The 24,845-nt window shown below is 51.5% G+C and overlaps 2 protein-coding genes across 19 annotated transcripts in view; both read left to right on the top strand.

Annotated features, from left to right (window-relative positions):
• GPATCH8 (G-patch domain containing 8) overlaps window positions 1-6,672 on the top strand; it is a 102,228-nt gene extending 95,556 nt beyond the window's left edge. For all 14 annotated transcript variants that reach the window (XM_014849368.3, XM_070483360.1, XM_070483352.1 and 11 more), the window contains one exon: window positions 506-6,672. In XM_014849368.3, the coding sequence (XP_014704854.1) occupies window positions 506-4,382 (3,877 nt within the window). In that variant the 3' untranslated portion in view covers window positions 4,383-6,672. The remainder of the gene's footprint in view (window positions 1-505) is intronic.
• A 4,196-nt stretch (window positions 6,673-10,868) lies between these two features.
• On the top strand, window positions 10,869-24,232 carry ITGA2B (integrin subunit alpha 2b). 5 transcript variants are annotated; one of them, XM_044745553.2, is made up of 30 exons: window positions 10,876-11,393; window positions 12,974-13,095; window positions 13,183-13,280; window positions 13,387-13,552; window positions 13,830-13,876; window positions 13,953-13,998; window positions 14,082-14,210; window positions 14,586-14,633; window positions 14,793-14,836; window positions 14,989-15,042; window positions 15,182-15,234; window positions 15,436-15,647; window positions 17,772-17,954; window positions 18,234-18,279; window positions 18,382-18,486; window positions 18,570-18,625; window positions 18,718-18,869; window positions 18,989-19,114; window positions 19,520-19,587; window positions 19,749-19,896; window positions 20,420-20,512; window positions 20,796-20,875; window positions 21,195-21,275; window positions 21,398-21,494; window positions 21,596-21,748; window positions 21,868-21,993; window positions 22,473-22,586; window positions 22,818-22,919; window positions 23,134-23,250; window positions 24,008-24,232. In XM_044745553.2, exons 1-30 carry the CDS (start codon window positions 10,990-10,992, stop codon window positions 24,062-24,064), a joined length of 3,327 nt encoding a protein of 1,108 aa, XP_044601488.2. In that variant the 5' UTR covers window positions 10,876-10,989; the 3' UTR covers window positions 24,065-24,232. The 5 variants fall into 5 exon arrangements, 4 of the variants coding, with proteins under 4 accessions (XP_070339467.1, XP_070339468.1, XP_044601487.2 ...); XM_070483367.1 differs by having other exon boundaries at window positions 10,875-11,393; window positions 14,586-14,836; XM_044745552.2 differs by having other exon boundaries at window positions 10,875-11,393; window positions 12,974-13,280.
• Window positions 24,233-24,845: the final 613 nt, after the last annotated feature.

The following is a 24,845-nucleotide window of genomic DNA, read 5'->3' as shown; positions in this document are numbered from 1 at the left end:
TTTAACTCAGAGAATATGTACATTTTAAAAAAGGAAATTTGAAAGCACAGAGGGAATTAGGTTGGTTTTTTTAGCTGAATGAAATACCACCTTTGTAAATAGATACTCAGCCGTACATTTGATAGCATACCGAGTGAGTAGGATGATACAATAAGAAATGAGAGTGGATATAGGTCTGGTAGACTGTACCAGATGGTAATGGTAGAGTATTTGAATTGTGAGATAAGCTTTACTTTTCATATTTTAGACAGCTTCAGAAGCAGCAGCAGTAACTGACTAGCCCTAGGATTGTAGCTCGGTAGATTAACAATGTGAGACTGCTTAACGTCACTGAGGAAGTTCCCTTCGTTTGCACAGGGCTAGGGTATTACTACCACCCAGCATCTTTGAGACCTACATGCAATGAGTAGTAGAACATAAGAGATAAGTACTTTATAAGAAGTATGAAATACACCCCTAAACCTGTTTTTTTGTTTGTTTTTCATTTTTCTAAACCACTGTGTAGTGCACCTGGAAGTGGTCCCATGTTCAGACCAACCACAGTGGCTGTAGATGAAGAAGGTGGAGATGATGATAAAGATGAATCAGCTACAAACAGTGGCACAAGTGCCACTGCCACTTGTGGCCTGGGATCTGACTTCTCCACAGATAAAGGAGGCCCTTTCACTGCAATACAAATCACTAATACCACTGGACTGGCACAGGCTCCTGGGTTAGCCTCCCAAGGCATCAGCTTTGGCATTAAGAATAATCTGGGGACCCCATTACAAAAATTGGGAGTGTCGTTTTCCTTTGCCAAGAAGGCTCCTGTCAAACTAGAATCAATAGCATCAGTTTTCAAGGACCATGCAGAGGAAGGGACCTCTGAAGATGGAACAAAAGCTGATGAGAAGGGTTCTGACCAAGGACTGCAGAAGGTGGGAGACTCTGATGGTAGCAGTAATCTTGATGGTAAAAAAGAGGATGAAGACCCCCAGGATGGAGGGTCCCTTGCCTCAACCTTATCTAAGTTAAAAAGAATGAAGCGAGAAGAAGGAGCTGGGGCTACGGAGCCAGAGTATTATCACTACATCCCCCCAGCACACTGCAAAGTAAAACCTCATTTTCCCTTCCTACTGTTTATGAGAGCCAGTGAACAGATGGAAGGTGACAATAGTACACACCCAAAGAGTGCCCTGGAGAGCAAAAAGAGCATTTCACCCAAGCCTAAAGGCTGCATCAAGGTGGCAGCAAGCCAAGGAGCAGAAAAGACAGTTAGTGAAGTCTCCGAGCAGCAGACAGAAACCAGTGTGGCTGAGCCCTCAGAGCCTGGAAGCAAAGGTGAGACAAAGAAGCCCTCAAGAGATGTAAGTGAGCAGAGTTTAGAGAGTCAGAGTGCTTCAGAGGTCCAAATGTGTGAGTCTAACTCTTCTAAAGAAACTTCTCAGGCCACCCCAGCAGGGAAAGAAAGCCATGAGGGACCCAAACATCCTACTGGTCCCTTCTTTCCAGTTTTGAGCAAAGATGAAAGCACTGCCCTCCAGTGGCCATCAGAACTATTAATTTTCACCAAGGCAGAACCCTCCATTTCGTACAGTTGTAACCCTTTATACTTTGACTTTAAACTTTCAAGAAACAAAGATGCCAGAGCTAAAGGGACAGAAAAACCAAAGGACATAGGAGGCTCCTCAAAGGACCATCTCCAAGACCTTGATCCAGGCGAGCCAAATAAAAGCAAGGAGGGGGAAGAGAATGTAGAACATTCCTCAGGAGGCAGAACAGATGCCCCTGCTTCAGGGTCTGCCTGTAGCAGCCTGAATAAGCAGGAGCCTGGAGGCAGCCATGGGTCAGAGACAGAAGACACAGGGAGAAGCCTTCCTAGCAAGAAAGAACGATCTGGAAAGTCCCACCGACACAAAAAGAAAAAGAAACACAAAAAATCCAGCAAACACAAACGGAAACACAAGGTTGACCCAGAAGAGAAAAGCTCTAAGGCAGAGTCTGGGGAGAAGTCTAAGAAGCGCAAGAAACGAAAACGAAAGAAGAATAAGGTATCAGCCCCGGCAGATTCTGAACGGGGACCCAAACCAGAACCCCCTGGGAGTGGTAGCCCTGCACCACCAAGAAGACGGCGGCGAGCTCAAGAAGACTCCCAGCGGAGATCCCTCCCGGCTGAAGAAGGGAGCAGTGGCAAGAAGGATGAAGGTGGAGGTGGTGGCAGCTCACAGGATCACAGCGGGAGAAAACACAAAGGTGAGCCTCCAGCTTCATCCTGCCAGCGAAGAGCTAGCACCAAACGGAGCAGCCGGTCCAGCCATCGCAGTCGACCCAGTAGTGGAGATGAGGATAGTGATGATGCTTCATCACGCCGGCTGCACCAGAAGTCTCCATCCCAGTACAGTGAGGAGGATGAGGAGGAAGACTCAGGCAGTGAGCATTCCCGTAGCCGTTCACGGTCTGGCCGGCACCATTCTTCACACCGTTCCTCCCGGCGTTCTTACTCAAGTAGCTCAGATGCTTCTTCAGACCAGAGCTGCTATAGTAGACAACGCAGTTACTCTGATGATAGCTATAGTGACTATAGTGACCGATCACGAAGGCACTCCAAGCGCTCCCATGACTCTGATGACTCAGACTATGCCAGCTCCAAGCACCGGTCCAAACGGCACAAATATTCATCTTCTGATGATGACTATAGCCTCAGCTGCAGCCAGTCCCGAAGCCGGTCTCGGAGTCATACTAGGGAGCGCTCAAGATCCCGGGGCCACAGTCGCAGCAGCAGTTGTAGTCGCAGCCGAAGCAAACGGAGAAGCCGCAGCACCACGGCCCACAGCTGGCAGCGGAGCCGGAGCTATAGCCGAGACCGCAGCCGAAGCACCAGGAGCCCTTCCCAGAGATCAGGCTCCAGGAAGGGATCATGGGGTCATGAGAGCCCTGAGGAGAGGCGTTCTGGTCGTCGAGACTTCATTCGCTCTAAAATCTACCGCTCCCAGTCTCCCCAGTATTTCCGATCAGGCCGGGGAGAAGGTCCTGGGAAGAAAGAAGATGGCAGAGGAGATGATGGTAAAGGGACAGGCCCACCCTCCCAGAACAGCAACAGTGGTGCAGGAAGGGGGTCAGAAGGTGACTGCAGCCCTGAAGACAAGAACTCTGTCACTGCCAGACTGCTACTGGAGAAGATTCAGTCAAGGAAAGTGGAGAGGAAACCGAGTGTGAGTGAGGAGGTGCTGGCCACCCCTAATAAAGCCGGGCTTAAGCTCAAAGACCCACCTCAAGGTTACTTTGGGCCCAAGCTCCCCCCTTCTCTTGGCAGTAAGCCTGTCCTTCCACTGATAGGGAAGCTCCCAGCTACCCGAAAGCCCAACACCAAGAAATGTGAAGAGTCTGGCTTAGAAAGGGGGGAAGAGCAAGAACAGTCAGAGACAGAAGAAGGGCCTCCAGGGAATAGTGATGCCCCATTTGGACATCAGTTCCCCTCAGAGGAAACAGCTGGCCTCTTATCGGACCTACCCCAAGAAGAGCCAAAGTCTGAAGAAGCGACTGCTGATCACCCTGTGGCTCCACTAAGCACCCCAGTGCACTCTGACTGCTATCCTGGGGACCCAACCATCTCCCATAACTACCTCCCTGACCCCAGCGATGGGGACACCCTAGAGTCCTTGGATAGTGGCAGTCAGCCAGGCCCCGTGGAATCCAGCTTGCTGCCTATAGCACCAGACCTTGAGCACTTCCCCAGTTACGCACCTCCCAGTGGGGAGCCTAGTATTGAGTCAGCTGATGGGGCTGAGGATGCTTCCCTGGCCCCACTAGAGAGCCAGCCCATCACCTTCACCCCCGAGGAGATGGAGAAGTACAGCAAGCTCCAGCAGGCTGCGCAGCAACACATCCAGCAGCAGCTTCTGGCCAAGCAAGTGAAGGCCTTTCCAGCCTCTGCTGCCCTGGCCCCAGCCACTCCAGCCTTGCAGCCCATCCACATTCAGCAGCCGGCCACAGCCTCTGCCACTTCCATCACAACTGTTCAGCATGCCATCCTACAACATCATGCTGCAGCAGCTGCTGCTGCCATTGGCATTCACCCCCACCCCCACCCCCAGCCACTTGCCCAAGTACATCATATTCCCCAGCCCCACCTGACCCCCATTTCTTTGTCCCACCTCACTCACTCAATCATCCCTGGACACCCTGCCACCTTTCTCGCTAGCCATCCCATCCACATCATTCCTGCCTCAGCCATCCATCCTGGGCCCTTCACCTTTCACCCTGTCCCACATGCTGCCCTCTACCCTACCCTGCTTGCCCCACGGCCTGCTGCAGCAGCTGCCACTGCCCTCCACCTTCACCCACTACTTCACCCCATCTTCTCAGGTCAGGACCTGCAGCACCCCCCAAGCCATGGTACATGAGTTGGGGGATGGGAGCCCAGGTAGGGCCAGGGAAGGTGACCCATAAATCTTCCCTTGGGGGGTGTTGAGCCATTAATACCAGCAAGTAGAAGCTGGGATGGGCAGTGTCTGACAGCCAAAGAATTGATTTTTGGCTTGCAGGGGTGGTTTTAGATTTGAGGTTTGCTTTAGGTTTACTATCAGGGATTTTTTCCCCCTTCTCCCTTTCTGTTTGTCCCTTCCTCTCCTGTGTTTCTAAGCTAGGGAACACCAGTAAGTGCTACCCACCCCTCTGCGGCAACATCTCCAAATTGTTGAGTTGAGATACTTCCCTCCTCCCTCTACTTTTTATCCTCTGCCCCTCCCTTCTATAAATTTTAAAACATTTTCCTCCTCTCTGGCCGGCGGGTTGTCCATCTGGTCCTGCCTTCTCAGTGTCTTTGACCATCCCTTGGTGACCTTATATTATCCCGGGTGAGGTAGAAAAGGATTCTGACCTGGAACCAGATGCTACTCAGGCTGTTATTCAGTCCACTTCCCACGCAAATGGAGAGCCAAACATTTGGCACTGTTGTCCTCGTGTCCCTCATCCCAGAAGAGACATCTGCATATCCCAGAAAAGAAGATCCTATCATGAATAGAAGCTGTGCGGAACATAGAGTCGCCCATGTTCTTCCCCAGAGAGGAGCTCTTGTGTCTGAAGGGTGTATTTTCTTCTGTCATGTTGATGTTTCTTAATTTATAGGATTTTTTTTTAATGTAAAAAATTGCACTGAACTCTACAAACGTAAATGCTGCTTTTTGTAGCTCATATAAAAAAGGTTCCATATTTGTAGTATACTGCAATAATATTTTTTACATCCAGCTCTTTAAGTGATCCTTGTTCTGGTGGCTTTGTGTAAATATGTTTGCCCTAGTTGAATTAAGAAACTTTAAAGGTTATAAAATGAAAGCAAAATAAAGTATTTGTTTTCTGCTAGATGCAAAAATGACTAAGCATGTATATTTTATCAAGCTCATGTATTTTTTGAAGTTATGAACTATAAAAATGTTAAAACAAAAAAAGGAACATTGTTTAACATTTTTTGCTGGGACAAAATGTTTAGTAATTTGCAGTAAGTGGTGCCCCCAGCATTGGGGTTTTTTAACTAATGGGTAGCAATCTGCTGGGGGCATCAGAGGGATACTCACTTAGGACAGTCTCCCTTGTCCTTGGCTCTTTTATACAGAGAAACAGGTGGGCCCCGCAGACGAGGAGAGAGATTCGAGAGCTTTGTTCTCCGGCAGCAGTGAGATTCAGAGTGATTGTCTGGGGGATTCCTGGGTTTCCTGGGTGCCTTGTTCCAGGCAGTCCATTTGCCTTCCTAGTACTTAGCCCCTCTCTGACAATTTTTTTTTTAATGTGCCTTTTGGGTTGGCTAGAAATTGAAGAAGTAGACTGGAGGATGATAGAGTTGGGACAGTTTTCTTCTTCCTTTTGTTGGGAGGTGAGCACATTTATAGACACTGCAAAATTTTTTTTGCTTCATAGTTTCTATGCCTCCTAGCCCATTACAGTTTAAGCAGTAAAGATTCCTTTTTTCATTTCTCTCATGACACCTACCAGAGGAAGTACCACCTGAATTCATCTTCATCCTCCTCTTTTCTTTCACCTGGGCTCTTAGACCTAATTAACGCACCGACCCAAAGGTGTTTCTATTGCCGGTCTCATCTGTGGTGTAGTTAGCAGTTCCCTGTTCAGCATTTCCCTGCCTATTCCTGTGGCTAGAATTGGTTGGGTGGTCACCTGACAGGACAAACAAACCCTGTTTATCTGGGCCAAGGCTCTGTGTCTGCTTTCTTCTCAAATTCCCAAAAGAAAAGCTTTTGAGTTTATGAGAAGCAAGTGCTGGGCAAACAGGGCTCTTGACTGGGCCTCCTACCTGTTCACTGCTCCTCGTCTGATCCAGAAGCTTCACTTTTTTGATAACTAGCACTGGAAAAATGAAATCATCTGTTTGAAGTGAAGGGACTCATTTTTATTTGCCTTCAGCCCATGTAAATATTTAAATATTACAGTATTAACATTTTTGTGCTGCTTCCCATTAGCTTGTAGATTGAGCCATATTCTGGCTGCCTCTCTGCCTTCCTGGGGGCAGTTTTCTTTAACTTCCAGAATAGTGATTTTAAAACTTAAAAAAAAGAAAAACAAAATAACCTATCTTACGAGCATAACAGATTGTATTTAACTTTATCACATATGATAGAGATATATATGCTGTAAAATTAGGGAAAGGAACTTTCTAATAAACCGATGATTTGTGGAAACTTAGCAGAGTCTGTCGTGATTGTTGCCCCATCCACAGAAGAGGGGACGGGATGGAGTTACGGTTACAAATAGCATCTTGTTTGAAGTGATTGAGGAATAGATTCTTATGAACCAGTTGTTTATATTGTTTGGAATTATGCTTCGCAAAGCTCAGGCTGCCAAATAGAGGGAAAAGATTATGGCAATGGGAGGAAGTAATAGTAAAGTTTCTGTCAGTCGTAGGTGAATGTCTTGGAATGTGCACCACCTGTCTGCTCTCCCATAAGGGTTTTCTTCTCTACCCTTTTTCTCCTCTTAAAATATATTCTGTGTAGAATGTATGGCATGTAGGTGCTCACTAAATGGGTGTGGGATTTCTGGCTTTGATTTTTAGGATTTTGGATGAACTTCAGGGCAATGGGATTACAAGAGTCATCTGCCTGCCCTTTTGCCCTCCAGATGGAGTTCTGTACACTGGAACGAGTCTTGCATTATTCTCCTCAACCCTTTAATACCGCTACAGTGCTTGAGAGCTACGTGGTAAAAGGAAATATGCCCCAATTGTTAGCAGATAAAAGTTTCTGTCTTCTGTATCAAAAAATCACAAAAGGCAAAGGAAAGTTTAGTATCAAAAGCTAACCATAGATTTGTAGTGATAAATTAATTTCCTCCCTCTTCCTCAGCCTTACATCTGTTTCTTTCCTACTCTCCCATACAGCTGTTCTCCCTTTGACTAGAGAGAAACTATTCAATTTGAACCTTGGGTTGGATGCTCAGATCTGCCCATTTTCCTAAAATAGCAAAATTCCTGCCCAGAAAGAAAGGATGTTAGAAAATAGTGATTTCCTCAGCAGACAAGGTGTCAGTGAAAGTGGCAGACTGGCCCGTAGAGAGTAAGCTACGTGAAGTGTGCAGCGACCTGATTCCAGTAAGGGTTCTTCCACCTGCTTCAGCCACTTGAGCTTGCAACATGGAAGTACTCCCTCTTCTGCACCCGCAGTGACTAATTCAGGCCTTGTTAACCATTTCCATTCTTATTTGCCAGAGATACTTTCACTTCTCCCTTATCAACTCATGTCTGGATTAGTGCAGCATTTTCCTGGCTGGCCTCCCTGACTCTAATTCCCTGTCCCATGTAAGCTTACTGGCTTTTCAAAATCTGAGTGCAGTTCATTTTGTATTCAGTGCTTCCCAGTAAAATTATAAGCTCTGAGAGGACAGGGACTGACTCTTATATTTGTTTTTTTCTTAACCCCTTATGTTCTAACCTAGAATTGAACACACAGTAAAATTTTGATTATATGTTCAAGAAAGATATGGGCAAAGTAAAATGCCATTAGCTGATGATTGTGCATCAGAATTTAGCAAGGAAACATCAAAGATGATAAACGATTTTTTCTGTGTATCCTCCACATTACCTAGCTCAGTGCCAGGCATGTAGAAGTTCAATAATTGCTGACTTATTGAAGCCTTAACAGAAGTTTGAATTCATTGAGGGATTCTAGGATTCAGGCTGATGGGACGGGAAAGTGGGAGCAGTGTGTCAGCACTCCTCTGCCTGCTGTCTCAGAACAGAGATCAACTCAGCTCTGACCCCACAGGAACAGCCATGAGGAACAGAATCCTTGCTGAATACCAAACTCCTCTCCCTTCCCAAATCTGATCCTCCAGCCTGTTTCCAACTTTACTTAATGTTACCACTGTCCTACCGGCCAACCATGCAGCAAAGTTTTGAATTACTTTTGACACCTCTCGACCACATCCAGTTACTGACTGTGAATCTCTGCTCTCTCTTTTGTTCCTGCCATTAGTACACTGGTTCAGGCTTCATCACCTTTATTTTCTTTTTTCTTAAAGAAGATCTACAACTTTATTTTTTTTTTTCTAGTTTCATGGAGCAGTTCAACATCAACATTTACCTCATTTCAAGCACACACACACACTCACAGCTTGGCATTATACAGATGTACTGAAACTTGATTTGGTTTTGTGTATGTGTGGTTGGTTTTTTTTGGTGAGGAAGATTGGCCCTGAGCTAACACCCCTGCCAATCTTCCTCTGTTTGTATGTGGGATGCCACCACAGCATGGCTTGATGAGTAGTGTATAGGTCCACACCCTGGATCCAAACCCATGAACCCTGGGCTGTCCAAGCGGAGCCTGTGAACTTAACCACTATGCCCCCAGGCAGGCCTAGGCCTCATCACCTTTAATCAAGATTACTGTTACTACATATTTCTCTAAGTCTTGCCTTATCCAGTTCCTTCTATCCACAGGCAGCCAGTGTAATCATCCAAATTGGAGCACAATTGATCAATGTATCTCTTATTCTCTGACTTAAAAATATTTATGATTCTCCATCTCCTACAGGTTAAAGTTCAAATTCCTTAATATGGCATTCAAGGACGTCCAGTGATTTGACCCCAGGCTTCCACTCCACCCTCATGCCCTGGTCCACCCCTTAAACACCCTATGCTGAGTCAACTACTTGCCCTTCCATATAATTGACCTCTGTGTTCTTCTGCCACTCTCTTTGCTTCTGTTATTTCCTGTGCCTAAAAACCACTTCATTCTCTGACAAAAAGCAACATACTGTAATGGTTAAGAACATGAATTCGAGCACAAATGTGTTTGAATCCTAGTTTTGCCACCCACTGGCGGTGTAAGCTTGGGCAATTTACCTAAAATTCTCTGTGCCGCACTGTTTGTGTTTATAAAATAAGCATAACACCAATTTCATAGGGTTGTTATGAGGAGCAAATGATTATAAATGACTTCAGCTAGGTATAATCTCTACCCTTTCCAAGGCATGCTTTCCTATCCCTCTGCCACACTTCTTTGTATTCAGGTCTTAACTCCCTCTGGACTAAGTTCTTTAAGGATCTTTGACAACTATCTTTGTATCCCTTATCACTCAGGGCCTTGAACAGAATAACTACTTAAGAAAACGTTAGGGAAATGTGAGTTACTATTGGGCTACACAGTATACACCAGTAATACAATACCAGTCAGTTGAGGAGAGTAGGAGGGTGGAAGGTAAGTATTCATTCTAACGAATGCTTTACCTGCCTGCCATGAGCTTGGCACTGGGAATTCAGCAGTGAAGAAGGCCCAAACTAAAGTTAGAGGAGTTTCTAAACTAGTAAGGGATAGGATTTTGAGCTGGGCGCTGAGGTGGTGAATTATGATGGAAGGAGCTGGAGGGATTCCAGAATGGCAGAGGGTAACTGGGCAGGATAAGATGATGGTTAAATTTGATCAGAAATTATAGGTCAAAAGGAGGATGTGGCTATGTTCTTTTACCCCTAGCAGGGCTCTTGAATTTCCTAGCTGAGAACCTGGTTTTTTGGGAAGACATGCAGTGCCAATTAAGATTTGTCACTCCTCTTCCTCTCGTCCATAGAAAATGACCTTGCCTTTCTGCTCAAAACTATGCCTTCTCTTTCCACTCTGTGACTCCATGTTTACATCTTCCATCCTCAGTACATGTTTCCATCAGTCTGTCTCAGCAATACCTTCTACGTGTTGGGCTCTTGGCTAGACCCTGGGGCTACAGGAAGGAACCTTGCTTTCAAGGGACTCATGAACACAATCCAGTGAACAGACCATGACTAAACAGTGTGATTGGTGCTGTGCCCATGTGTGTTAACCCCAGGGTGCCAACCTGAGGAGTAGAGAGAGGCTTCCCCTAGGCAATGACCCCACTAGAACTGTCTTGATGGCTGGACCAGAGCTCTGTCACCCAAGAAAGAGTGAGGGCCTACCTTCAGAAACTGAACAGCTAGTGTATAATCTTGGAGCCTCTGAGCCAGAATACACTGGAATGACTCCACTTTATCCCTATCTCCTTTCCCCTCAGGCCAGGATCCATTCACCACCCCTTTCCCAGCACTGGCTGAACTGCTCTTTGGCCGCATTAAAACTTGGCCTGAGATGGAGGAAGAGTGAGGAAGCTACTGCACCAATATGGCTGACTGAAGCTGCCCAAGGCCCTGGAAGGAGGAAGTGGATAAGTGCCTTATCCAAAAGGATACAGCAGCCTCGGGTCTTATCAGGGGGCAGAAGCTTCCTTACTCCTTCCCCCACCTCTGACCAAGTCACAGGGTGCCAGAGCAGTGCAGGCAGCTGCAGAGGGGGTAGGGTGGGGAACTGTAGAAGTGTGGGCTAGTGTCGAGGTGTATGGACAAGTTAGTTCATGGTTGCACTAGCCTAAGCAGACGGCAATGGTGGCTTTAGACCAGCATGGTGGTAGTGGAAATGGGGTGAAGATTCAAGAGATGCACTTAAGAGTCAGAATCAACAGAACTTGGTGATAAACTACTCTCAGGATAAGGGAGGAGTCATGGCTTTCAGCCATGAGCATCCACCCCCAGGGTGGCCTCACCCACTTCCTGGCAATCCTAGAAACCAAATAGGTCCAGCTCCTATAGCCCTTTGCTCTGCCTACCGCTCAGCAAATGGGTTCCAGTTTGATAAGAAAAGACTTCCTGTGGTGGAAACCGAAAAGAAGAGGAAGAAGCCAGCCCATTCCTACCTAGGAGGTTGTGGAAGAAGGAATATGGCCAGAGCTTTGCGTCCACTTCATGCCCTCTGGCTTCTGGAGTGGATGCAGCTGCTCTTGGGACCCGGTACAGCCCCTCCAGCCTGGGCCTTGAACCTGGACCCGGTGCGGCTCACCTTCTACACAGGCCCCAATGGCAGCCACTTTGGGTTTTCACTGGACTTCTACAAAGACAGCCGTGGGAGGTGAGCCTTGGGGGAGGTTTGGGTGCGGGGAGAGAGAACGATTCCCCCACATCACTGCTTCTGTGGGCCTCGAGTTCCCCACTTATGATAGAGGTTGAGCAGTGACTTCTGGAGTCTACGCGTTCTTATTAGGAATACTGGGGAGGGAGCGCCTCAGGTGAGAGTGTGAGGGAGGGGCACCAAGGGGGAGATGGGCACAAGAACAAGGGAAAACCAAAGTTGATGCCCTTATTTTTTTCTCCAAGGGTCGGTTGTACATATCCACTCTCATCCCCTCGAAATACAGAGAGGAACACATGTTTTAAATTGACTTGCAAAACTATAAAATTGTCTACCCACCCTAACCTTGCTTCTCTACTCCCTTCCCTCATCCCCATCAAAATATAGATAGCTGAAAAGAAGCAATAGACCATTAATGGTTGGGATTAATCAGGCTGCAAAATCAGACTGCCAAGATTGGAGTCCTGGCTCCTCCTCTTTATAGTAACTACCCTGAGCTATTAGTTATTGTTGACACTCTGATGCCCAACTTCAGGGAGGGGCTATGGCAGACAGACTTCAAGTATCAGCCCCTTGGGGAATTGCCTCTGCTGAAGAGAGTCAGCTCCCCCAAAGTCAAGTCCCCTTCCCAATGTGGCCTACAGCCAATGACTGATCAATGAGGAGTGTGGAGGGAGAATGGGGTGTAAGCGTCTGACTCTCTCACCTTAGCTTGAGGCAGCTCTGAAGGGTCCTTCACCTCCAGAGCTCTCAGGGTGTTGACCCATGATTGTCATTGGGCCTGAATCTCAACTCCACTCCATCCTCTGCCCACTCCTGCTTCTTCCCCCTCCTTTCCACAGATATTGATTCATGGGCACTACTTAATAACATCCTGCCTGCTAAAAAACATACACACACACACACATATATACATTATAACATGTTTTGAGCACTTGTTACGTGTTATTTGGCGGGCACCGTGCTGACTCTCCCTCATACATGATTTCATTTACTTCTGACGGCACTGATCGGTTGCTATGGTTCCCATTTTATATATAGCAGAGCTGTGATTTGAACCTATATCTACTAGACTCCTCAGCGATATCAGCATGCCACCCCACACTTTAGAGGTGCCCACTAGCTTCCTAATTCTTCACCCATTAAAACTAGCTCTCAAGAAGGAATCTGGTAACAATCTTATAAGTCTACAGAAAGACCTTCTAGGAAGCATGTAAACCCCTGGCTTTTGGTGGGGGGGGGGGGGGGATGGGGAGTGTAGATGGTATACAGAGATTAGGAGGTCTTTTTCAGCAAGGATAAGAAACCCCACGTGTTCAAATCAAACCAAATGATTATAGTCCCAGCTTTACCCTTGATTCGCTCGGTTATTTCGGGCATGTGATTTCCTCTCACTGGGAGTCAGGTTCATTGGCCATAAAATGAAGACGTTGGCTTAGATAGTCTAGGAAGTCTCATTGAGGAAAGATGATCCAATGCTCCCCAAAGTACACCGCCCATCCGCTTAGTGCTCCCAGCGCAGGCACTGGGCATAGGGTACCCCGGAATCCGCACAGCCCTCACCCAGCTTTCTTCCGCAGCGTGTCCATCGTGGTGGGCGCCCCGCGGACCCTAGGCCGCAGCCAGGAGGAAATGGGCGGCGCTTTCCTGTGCCCCTGGAAGGCCGAGGGCGGCCAGTGCACCTCGCTGTCCTTCGACCTCAGTGAGTCCCGCGCAAGGAAGGAAAGGGAGGAGCTAGAGGGAGCGTGCCGGCCGAGCTTCAGCGCCCCATCCCTCTTGTGTCCTCCAGATGATGAGACGCGAAACACAAGCTCCCAAATTTTCCAAACCTTTAAGGCCCAGCAAGGACTGGGGGCGTCGGTCGTCAGCTGGAGCGACTACGTTGTGGTGGGCGCCGCGGGACAGGGCACAGGGAGCAGACGGGGCAGGGACTTGTGGAGTGGGGGGAACCCGAGTCCCGTCCCTTCCCCACTCTCCTGTGGCCCCGCCCCAGGCCTGCGCCCCCTGGCAGCACTGGAACGCCCTGGAAAAGACCGACGAGGCTGAGAAGACGCCGGTAGGTGGCTGCTTCGTGGCTCAGCTCGAGAACGGCCGCCGCGCGGAGTACTCGCCCTGTCGGGACAACATCATGAGCCATGTTTACAGCAAAACCTACTTGGGTGAGCGCAGCAAACTGTTTTGGCTCCGCCCACTCGCGGCCACTGAGCCCCGCCCTTAATCTGATCGTCCTAGCGCCCCAAGGCCCTGCTTTCCGTCCGGCATTGCCCAGTGGCCCAGCTCCTGGCCCCGCCCCGCCCCGCCCCCGCGCCGTTTCAAGGCCACGCCTCTATATTACCCGAGGACCCCCGCCCCTATATGACTCCGCCCGCGCCCCAGGCTCCAGCGGAAGCTTCTTGACCTGCCCCTTAACTGACGCCTCCTCTTTGCCTCCTCCAGGAGACAAGCGCTACTGCGAAGCCGGCTTCAGCTCGGCGGTCACTCAGGCAAGTAGGGAGCATAACCGGCACGGGGGCGGCTCCCGCGCAGGGTCCCCTCTTACCTCCAGGACTTCCCTTTCAGGCTGGGGAGCTGGTGCTTGGGGCCCCTGGCGGCTATTATTTCTTAGGTACGTGACCATCCATACACCTCCTCCCTTTCTCTCCGCCTGGGGTCTCTGGATCCCCACACCCGTTTTCCCTCGCCCCCTAGGTCTCCTGGCGCGGGCTCCAATTGCCAATATCGTCTCGAGTTACCGCCCGGGCACCCTCTTATGGAGCGTGCCCACCCAGCGCTTCACATTCGATTCCATGAAACCAGAGTACTTCGACGGCTACCGGGGTAACCCTGGCACCTCCCTGCTAGTCTTCCCAGCCCTCTAAGTGTCACCGCCCTCCCCTGCCGGTCAGGTCCTGCCCCAGCGGGAGTGCCAGTCCCAGCTGGACAGCCCTAGCTCCTCGCTGTCTGTTCCTGCATCTTCCCCAGCAGGCCGGCGGACTCCCCTACGCCCCACCTCACTCCTCGCGTCCTGCATTCGCTGAGCGGCTTAGGGCAGCTCTTGGCCTGTCGCGGGGGGACGGGAGGGGGGGGGGGCTCATTTTTCCCGTCTACAGTTTGGGGTTTAGACTGGATCGTCTCTGAGTCTCCTGTTTCCTCGCCCTCAGCCCCCTCCCTGCTTCACTCTCCCGCAAGGACTAATTCGCGTTCTGTCTTCAGGGTACTCAGTGGCCGTGGGCGAGTTCGATGAAGATCTCAGCACTACAGGCAGGAAATCCACTTTGTCAGGGACGGGGGTTGGGGAAGATTCCCAGCCGGGGAAGGGGCACCTCGAAGCCCCACACCGAAATCAACCCTGGGGGCGGAATGGCGGGCGGAAGGTGGGTAGTTCGAAGGACCTCATTCTCTGGGCCCTGCTTTCCCCAGAGTATGTCTTCGGTGCCCCCACCTGGAGCTGGACCCTGGGAGCGGTGAGTGGCCCCTGCCCCGATACTTGGCATCCTGAATCCCTGACTCCACTCCTCAGACTGACAACCCCTCCAAACTTCCTGCCTTTTCTCACCTGGAGCGGGAGACTGTCGTGGGGGCAAGTCTGATGCGCTCCTGTGCCGTTTCCCCACAGGTGGAAATTTTAGACTCGAACTTCCAGATGCTGCACCGGCTACATGGAGAGCAGGTGGGGGCCAGGTGCTGGTGGGGGTGGCCGAGGCTGGGGATTGGGGCCCTAGAATATTCTGCGAGGTGTTGGGGGCAATGTCTAAAAGAGGGTCCCATGTCCAGGATCGGGAATTAAGATGCGCCTCCTCTTCCTGCAGATGGCTTCGTATTTCGGGCATTCGGTGGCTGTCACTGACGTTAACGGGGACAGGTGAGGAGGGGGATGCCCCACACCTACCCAATTGGGTCCCCAATTACCGGAGGCATTGACTGCCCTCAGTCTCCTTTCGTAGCCCTCACTCCCACATGACCACCAAGGGGAGCGGGAGAGTGAAGATGGACCAGCAGATTCGGCCCTGGCCCACAGCATCCCCCTAACCCACCCCACCTAACCCACCCTTCTGGCCTGCAGGAGGCACGACCTGCTGGTGGGCGCACCACTGTACATGGAAAGACGTGCTGACCACAAGCTGGCGGAGGTGGGGCGTGTGTACTTGTTCCTTCAGCCTCGAAGCCCCCAACCGCTGGGCCCCGCCAGCCTCCTGCTGACCGGCACACGGATCTATGGACGATTTGGCTCGGCCATCGCTCCTCTGGGCGACCTCAACCGAGATGGCTACAATGGTAAGGGAAGAGAGGAACCTCACTTGCTTCAGAGGGATTAACAGCCACAACAAAGACCGTGGATTTGACCTGGGGGCAGCGGGAGCCAGGAAGGGCTTTAAGCAGGAGAGAGTTAAGGGAGACCAATTAGGATTTGTTTTCTTTCGTCCAGGCAAGAGATGATGACGACCTGGATGTGGATTTTGGCAGTGGAGTTAGAAATGAAGGTGGTTTCACAGATATTTAGTACTTAGATTATTAGGACTTGATGAGTGATTGGATGTGGGGCTAAGGGAAAGAGGAGTTAAGTAGGTGGTGGTGCCTTTCACTGCCTGGAATTCAGGTCATGCAGCAGGTCTGCGGAAGATAGATGGGCAGAAGATCAGCAGTCCAGTTCTGGACTTGTTAGAGCTTGAAGGACTTGGGAGCATTAGGCAGAAATGACCAGAGAACAGTTGGATGTGGCTTCCCCCACTTCACCAGAGAAGTCTGAGTGGGAGATAGGGGCCTGGGGTGAGTGGACGAGGTCCTGGGAGCCTGTGAAGTGAGAAGAGGCCCAGGACAGAGCCCTGGGGAGCAAGAGCATTTAGGGGACTCCCAGAGGAAGTGAGTCTGGAAAGGGGACAGAAGAGCATCCAGAGAGGTAGGAGGGAAACCAGGAGATCTGATGGCCCAGAACTCAAAGGCAGAGAGTGCTTTAAGCAGGAGGAAGAGGGTTCAGTGGCTCCGGATGCTGCTGAAAGGTACAGTTAGATGGGGCTGGAGAAGCATCCATGGGCTTAAGCAAGTACGAGGTCATTGGCGACAGTGACAAGAATCCCTTCAGGATGGGTGGGGGCAGAAGCCAGAATGCCATGGGGCAGTGTATGAATGAAGATGAAGAATTGGAGGCAGCCAGGGTAGTCAGCTCTTTCAACCAGTGTGACTGTAAAAGGAAGAAGAGAAACGATGATCACCCGGAGACAAGGGTCAAGAGGTTATTTTCATTTGGAAGAAGATGGAGTAGGTTGAATATAGGGGAGGATGATCTTGTGGCGAAATGGGGGGGGGGGGGGCGGGGGGAATGAGCCCTGGGAGGGTCCCTGCGATGCCTGGAGAATGTGGGGTTGGGATGCTCAGACCAGTGCCAGGAGGGACACCTATTCCAGGGTCAAATGGGAAAAGGGAAAAAAAGTGGGTGTGGATTTCTAGCACAACAGTTGAGCTGCTTCTCTTTGAGAAGGAAGTGGGAGGCTGGGAGCTGAATGGAGAAGGTTTGAAATAGGTGCTGAGTAGCCTGAGAGAGGGAGCTGAGCAGAAAGCCCTGCAGGACGGCTGGGCAGCCCGGAGGTCCCTAGTGAAGTCTGGAGTCAGGAATTCATGGTGCCCAATCTGGTGGTGTCTAGCCAGGCTTGCCCAGGACTAGCAATGGGACAAGAAGGCTAAGGATATGGCAAGGGTGATAGAATGGTCAGGAAATAAGTGAAGAGACGAGAGAGCCAAAGACGAGGAGAGTGGAGGCCCAGGGCCTGGGGACCGAACTGTGGTCAGGGTGGTCTATTCGGATGAACTTTGTGTAACTTGATCAGAAAAATAAAAGTATATTTTTCAAAGAAAAAACTGCACAGAAAACATACCATAAACAAAGTCAGAAGACAAAAGAAAGGCAGTTGCCATATATACATCAAAGATCTTAATTCCTATCATGTGCAAAGAACTCTTACAAATGAATAAGATTATTAACAAATACCTTTTCAAGAGTGACCTTAAAAGTTTTTAGTGATGACAAGTCCATGGTGTGGCTCTGGGTTTGTGTGAGGAAAGCAGAAGGGGGTGAAGGTCCCTAGGGGATGAGAGGGCCAGTATTTAGTAGGTCTTGGTTACTTAATCTTCTGGGACTCAGCTTTCTCTCTAATATGGCAATAATAATGCCTAATTTTCAGGATTAAATGAAATCTTGTCAGTATATTTTTCTCTAGATTGTGAAAGCTGTTACTGTTTTTATAATAATCCCACTTGATGGGTCTCTCTCCTACCCGATCGTAAACTCTTGGAGGGCAGGGCAGCCCCCTCCTTGACGCAGAGAAGGAGCTCCGGGAAGTTTCACAGGACCACCTGGAGAGATTGGGTAACAAACAGCCACTCCATTTCTGTTGCTCCTTCCAGATGTTGCAGTGGCCGCCCCCTATGGTGGTCCCGATGGTCGGGGCCAAGTGCTGGTGTTCCTGGGTCAGAGTGAGGGGCTTAGCTCACACCCCTCCCAGGTCCTGGACAGCCCCTTCTCCACAGGCTCTGCCTTCGGCTTCTCCCTTCGAGGTGCCACAGACATCGATGACAATGGATATCCAGGTGCCCCTGGACTGCCTCCAGCTAGACAAGAAGGGCCTTTGGACATTAGCTGGAGATACTGAGAGACAGCCAGGGGCCCATGCCTAACTTGGTGCCCCACTGAGAGCTCTGACCTGTCTGTGGCTGGGATGCTGGGGGGCGGGGGGATCAGATCAAACCTTCAATGGAGGAAGTAGTGGGAGGAAGTAGTGTGAGGAACTCCTGGGAAGATGAGATGAGGACCCCATGCCCTCACTAATTGCCAATTCTGACCCCCCCCCCCCCGTCCAATATCTATAGACCTTTTGGTGGGAGCTTACGGGGCCAACAAGGTGGCTGTGTACAGGTGAGCTCTGGCTCCAGGGGCAGGGGAGGGGAGGGCCCACACTATCAGAGGAGATGGGGCCAGGGGAAGCCACAATGGCAAGCCTTCCCCCATTCCCACCAGAGCTCAGCCGGTGGTGATGGTCACTGTCCAGCTGCTAGTGAACGATTCGCTGAATCCTGCTGTGAAGAATTGTGTGCTGCCCCAGAAAAAGACATCAGTGAGCTGGTGAGGAGATGGAGGGCATGGGCCAGGCAGGATCTGGGACCAAGAGGGGCCCTAGCCCCTGAGCCCCACTCATGTCTTTGCAGCTTTGACATCCAGATGTGTGTGGGAGTCACTGGGCACAACATTCCTGAGAAGCTGCGTGAGTGGCACTGTGGGGACAGGAGGGAAGAGGGCCTGGCCTCCCCTGAGGCTGGTCAGGGAGATCCTGACCCTCCCTGCTTGCCCTGCCAGGCCTAAATGCCGAACTGCAGCTGGACCGTCAGAAGCCCCGCCAGGGCCGGCGGGTGCTACTGCTGAGCTCTCAACAGGCAGGCACCACGCTGCACCTGGACCTGGGCGGGAGGACCAGCCCCAACTGCCGCACCATCGAGGCCTTCCTCCGAGTATGCCCAGGCTGCGCATGGGGCATGGGCTGGGTGCTGCGGGTCCAGGGGTGGTCAGTGGGAACACGCATGGTAAGGTGCACTATAGCAAGGTATCCTGACTCTTGCCTCCTCTCTAGGATGAGACTGACTTCCGGGACAAGCTGAGCCCCATCGTGCTCAGCCTCAATGTGTCCCTGCAGCCCGAGAAGGATGGAATAGCCCCTGCTCTCGTGCTGCATGGAGACACCCACGTCCAGGAGCAGGTGGGGGTGGGTGGGGGCAGGCAAGGGAGGTGCAGGGCCCCTGCCAGAAAGTCAGGGTTAGGGTTAGTATAGAAGTCGTAATGTGAATTCCCAAGCCTTGATGTCACCTCTAATCTCTGATGCCATTCTAAACCCTTATGAAACCCCCCAAAATCCCAATATCTCCTAAATCCTGATGTAAACCACAAGTGTTGATGTCACCTCTAAACTCTGATATAAACCTACAAATCCTGATGTCAACACCAAAACCCTGACATCGTCCCAAACCCTGATGCAAACCCCAAAGACCTGGTGTCATCTCCAAACTCCTTTTCATTCTCAGACCTTCTAATTCCCTAAGCCCTGAGGTGACCCCAAACTTCACATGCCCCCAATTTACCCTCCCACCCTGATGTGCCCCTCCAGACCCGCATCATCCTGGACTGTGGGGAAGACGACCTGTGTGTGCCTCAGCTTCACCTCACTGCCAACGTGTGAGGAGACCTCCTACCCTGCCCGGGCCCTGTCTGCCCCAATGACACCTCCTCTCTACCTGGGGTGTCATACGCCCCCTATGTTGTCCTTAGCCCCTCTCTTCATCTCAGACCCTGGGCCTGGACTCGGCCTCCTCAGCTTTACTTCTTTCTTCCCACAGGACGGGCTCCCCACTCCTAATTGGAGCCGATAATGTACTGAAGCTGCAGATGGATGCCACCAACGAGGGTGAGGGGGCCTATGAGGCTGAACTGGCCGTGCAGCTGCCCCCAGGTGCCCACTACATGCAGGCCCTCAGCAACATAGAGGTGAGGCCTCTGCCCAGGGGCATTACCCGGCACCTGGGAGGCACAGGAGCCTTGACTCTCATCTCCCGCCCTGAGAACCCCCACTTCTCTTACACTTCGCTGTGAAAGCTGCGATTTCTTCCTCTTTTTTTTTTCTTAATTTGGAGGAGGAGTAATTGCTAATAGCACAAAATTTAAGAACTCTATTATAAAATCCAAACCAAAAATGGTTCCTTCCAGTCTTTTTTCTCAACATCAACAGACACTGACATAGGTATACATTGATTTTTTATATTGTTAATATTGTTTATAAGAATGGGATCACAGTTGATGTAATGTTTTGTGTTTTTATTTCTAAAAAGTTCATTAAAAAAATAGAGTGCTACAGTAATATAAACAGTAGAACGTGACAGTACCTTGAACTCCCACCCCAAGAAACCCCCTACCCACCCTAGCACACAAGTCTTTTCCAGACTTTCCAAGGAGTTTAAATAGATATGGGCTGCTCTGTAACTGCCTTCTTTCTTGGAACTGCCTCCCACAGGGCTTTGAGAGGCTCATCTGTGACCAGAAGAAGGAGAACGAGACCAAGGTGGTGCTGTGTGAGCTGGGCAACCCCATGAAGAGGAATGCCCAGGTGGGGGCGCCGAGTCCTGGATGCTGGGTCTGCTCCACCAGGGCCTCGTAGACAATTAGGTTTTAGGGGCTGGGTTTGGAGTCAGCTCTGGGATGGAATCCTGGTCCTCACACTCCCTAGCTGTGTGTTCTTGGGTGAGTGACCTTCCCTCTCTGAGTAGGCTTCTGAAGAAAATGGAGATAATAATGGTGACCTTGGAGGATGAGGACTGGAGGCCATATTCAGGACAGGGCTGCCCAGAGCAGGCATTTGGGCAGTGACTTTGGCACCCGCTGTCTCTCAGATAGAAATCACGATGTTGGTGAGTGTGGAGAACCTGGAAGAAGCTGGGGAGACTGTGTCCTTCCAGTTGCAGATAAGGAGGTACTGGACTGGAGAGCACTGCTACCCACCACCCTTCCCCTTATCTGATCCTGCTAAAGAGACCCTCAGACGCCCTCCATACAGAACCGTCTTCTGGGATGCCTGCTCTTCAAAATTCCCTGTTCCCCTTCCTCAGAGACTTGTTTCTGAGTCTTGGAGTCCTATAGGAAGTTCTTTCTCAGGTCTTACTTTAGGATGGCATGCTGTTTGTGGAGGTAGCTCTTCCTGAGCCCTCTGAAATTCTGGCCCCACCCCAGAGGGTCCTGATGTTCCGTGGGCTGGTGTCCCTGACCTGATTCTCCTGTCTCCTCCCCTCCAGCAAGAACAGCAAGAATCCGAACAGCGAGACTCTGCGGCTGCATGTACCTGTCCGGGCGGAGGCCCGCGTGGAGCTGCGAGGGTGAGAGGCCGGGGATGGATAAGGGAGATGGCAGCAGAGCCCTACGGTTCAGGGGGCCCTGGCGGAACCCCCACAGGCAAATCAGGGGATCAAGCTCACTGTGAGGGTGCGGGCCCCTGCAGGAACTCCCTTCCAGCCTCCCTAGTGGTGGCAGCAGAAGAAGATGACAGGAAGAACAGCTCAGACAGCTGGGGTCCCAAAGTGGAGCACACCTATGAGGTAGGGAGGAGCCTCCGGGCCCCGTGCTGGGGTGGGACAGTCCCAGGAGCTATGGGCTAGTTGCTGAGCTACCTAACATCCTGCCGCCACCACCCCGCTAGCTCCACAACAATGGCCCTGGTGCTGTACGTGGCCTGCGCCTCAGCCTCCACCTCCCGAGCCAGTCCCAGCCCTCTGACCTGCTCTACATCCTGGATATTCAGCCCCAGGGGGGGCTTCAGTGCTCCCCACAGCCGTCTCCTAACCCCCTCAAGGTGAGAGCCTGGATGGAAGTCAGAGCTGTAGGTGAGACCTAGCCCATCGACCAGGGCCCCTCTGGGAGGATGGGGACATGGGCAGAGTGCAGGATTTGACTGCTTCTTTGCCTCCCCAGCTGGACTGGGGGCTGCCCACCCCCAGCCCTTCCCCTGTTTACCACCCCCGTCACCAACGGGAGCGCAGAGAGGCATTCCTGCCAGGGCCAATGCAGCCCTCGAGGCTTCAGGACCCAGTTCTCGTGGTGAGCAGACTCTGTGGTCTCCAGCGGGCCTCCCTGGACCTCGGGGGGCAGAGGGCATGGGAGGCAGGGAAAGGGGCCAGAAGTGTGATCTGGGCCACCGGTGGGCCACCTTGGGACCACGGAGTACTCCAAGTGAATACGAAGGATTGTGCTGGTCTTCTGTCTGGGGTGGGGTGAGAGGCACTTGCTTTTTTTAAGGTTCTCAGTGCATTAAAGAAAATGAATAAATGCCAAAGAGGGTTACAAAAATCCTGGGTATCGAACGCTGGATGATGACCCACTTCTTCCTGCCCTCTCCCTGCATCTCTGGGATGGTGTGAGCAAATCCCACTTAAAGATAACGTCCAAAGCTTGAATCTGAGGCCCTTCTCGAGAGAGTGGACTGAGCTCCCTGACTCCTTGGTCCCCTCTGTTTTGGATCCTTGGGGTGAGGGGTGATGGGTCCAGAGGGTCTGCGGACTAATGGCGCATCCCCTCAGAACTGCGACTCGGCGCCCTGTACTGTGGTGCAGTGTGAGCTGGAGGAGATGGCGCGTGGGCAGCGGGCCATGGTCACCGTGCGGGCCTTTGTGTGGCTGCCCAGCCTTCGCCAGGTGGGGCTTGACAGGGGTGGGCGGGGCCCAGGGGCGGAGACCGCTGGAGGCGGGGACTGATTATGCTCTGGGGAGAGGCGGGGTTGGGGGGCGGGAAGAGAGTGAGGGCAAGGTTTACTTTGGAAGGGATGGGATTAGGCCAGGGGCAGGGCTCCTCCAAGGGGCAGTCCGCCTGGGACTCCTGCAACCAATAGGCCTCATATAAATTGCTTTCACCTCAACCGCATCCAGAAGCTACTGGATCAGTTTGTGCTACAGTCACGCGCTTGGTTCAACGTCTCCTCCCTTCCGTATGCCGTGCCCACCCTCAGCCTGCCCAGCGGGGAAGCTCTGGTGAGTACACAATGGTGGCAGAGGAGATGAGTCCTGCAGGCCCCATTGGTCTTCCCTAGAGTCTGTGCCCAGCAGGTTGGGGGCAGGGCCTCCCTGGGTCGGAGGGGTGGGACAGGTAGGTGGCTTGGCTGGGGATTACCAACCCGCACGTCTGAGTCATTGGGAAAGGCAAGTGTCGTGGTGACTGAGGAGATGCACCCTGGTTTGCCTTCAGGTGCAGACGCAGCTGCTTCGGGTCTTGGAGGACAGGGCCATTCCAATCTGGTGGGTGCTGGTAGGCGTGCTGGGTGGCCTGCTGTTGCTCACCCTCCTGGTCGTGGCCATGTGGAAGGTGAGGCATGAGGGTGGGCACAGGCTCCGCCCAACCTCACAGGGAGGCAGAGAGAGATGGTGGCCCAACTGGGTGACCCCGGCCCATCTGATCGACATCTGCACTGTTAGAATGTCATTCTCCAGAGGACTTCTTCCAGGGCACAGACCCCTGGGAGAGGTGACACCTGAAATTCTAAGGCCTTTACACCCCTTCTTCCTTGAGAGGAAGAGTCCCAGGGGAGGAGTCTTGCCTTCAGGAATTCCCTGACTGCTAAGGAGGACAGGGTCCGCTTCCTCCCTGCTTGTCCTTCCCTCCTCTGAGGTGGGAGACCCAGGTCTGATCCAAACCCTGCTCCCTAATGAGGCCCTGGCGGGGCACCCCCTCCTCTAAGCCTGGAGAACAAGCAGGCTGTTCTCAAACTCGCTCACACGTCTGAGTCCTGGGAAGCCATGGTTTTCCCAGAGGGAAAACCACACCTTAGACTTATAATAATGAAATACATATCATCGTGAGCTTGAGCTGTATAGAGACATAAGCATCAGTATATAAGAAAAATTCAGGGAAGAAAAAACGAAACCTTTAAAAAAAATTTGTTACATGCATTATCTCTAAGTGGGGAAAGGCTTCCATTTGTGCATACAGTGGAGTCTGTGTTCTGCGCTGGTCCAGGGAGAGGACCTCGTGGCTGGCTGGTTTCTAGCATACTTCCTCCACGGCTGCTCTGGGGCCTAAGGATCATCTTTACACCCTGTCTCTGGTCCCTGTGCACCCCCAGGTCGGCTTCTTCAAGCGGAATCGGCCACCGCTGGAAGAAGATGAAGAAGATGAGTGATGGTGCAGCCCATACTCTGTCCCAGCAGGAGGACTGGGTGTGGGGCCTGCTCTGCCCCATCTTCTCCAAGTGCCCCCCAGCTCTGGTCAGACACAGGTCAGAGCTGTTCCATGGAGGCCTCCTGAGCCACCCCCTTTCCTGCTGCCTAATAAAGAGGCTGAGCCCCAACCCCCAGCATGCTGTGTCTTCTTGGGGTCCGAGAAGGAGAGGGGGTGATGTTTGGAGTGGGGATCTGTGACTGGTAGAAGTGTGAGCGGAGAGGCTCTCGGCCAGGACAAGGGTTGCAAATTACTGTCTTTGGGGAGTGTCAGAGAGTAGAGAGTGAGGGTGGCAAAGAGGGAAAGAGGAGTCGGCCCCATGGCGGAGTGGTTAAGTTAGTGTGCTCTGCTTCAGTGGCCCAGGGTTTCACCAGTTCGAATCCTGAGCGTGGACATGGCATCGCTCATCAAGCCATGCTCAGGTGGCGTCCCACATGCCACAACTAGAGGGACCCACAACTAGAGGGACCCACAACTAAAAATACATGGCTATGTGCCCGGGGGGCTTTGGGAGAAAAAGGAAAAATTTAAAAATCTTTAGAAAAAAGAGGGAAAGGGTGGCAGAGCCTTCAGGTGAGATTGGAGGGGGTGTGAGTGTAGCTGGGTGGGATGGGGGTTGGGAGCATTAGAGAAGGCAGGCTGGTTCCCAGGTGGGCAGCTTTAAACAATAGTTTTTCAAGGTTTTTGGAGGGGTAAACTTCAAGATGACCTGATCTGGGGAGATAACATGCTCTCCCTACTCT

Source organism: Equus asinus, chromosome 13, assembly GCF_041296235.1.
Source record: "Equus asinus isolate D_3611 breed Donkey chromosome 13, EquAss-T2T_v2, whole genome shotgun sequence".
NCBI lineage: Eukaryota > Metazoa > Chordata > Mammalia > Perissodactyla > Equidae > Equus > Equus asinus.
The sequence above is the reverse complement of the archived record's forward strand: the minus strand, read 5'-3'. Positions and strand labels throughout refer to the sequence as shown.

Bases quoted from the DNA above. Each gene is read 5' to 3' on its own strand.
- ITGA2B (XM_070483366.1), top strand. From the start codon at position 10,990: ATGGCTTTCAGCCATGAGCATCCACCCCCAGGGTGGCCTCACCCACTT. The intron at 13,281-13,386 runs GTGGGCGCCGCG...GCCCCGCCCCAG, and splicing joins GCTGGAGCGACTACGTTGTG to GCCTGCGCCCCCTGGCAGCA. The intron at 22,920-23,133 runs GTGAGTACACAA...GTTTGCCTTCAG, and splicing joins TGCCCAGCGGGGAAGCTCTG to GTGCAGACGCAGCTGCTTCG.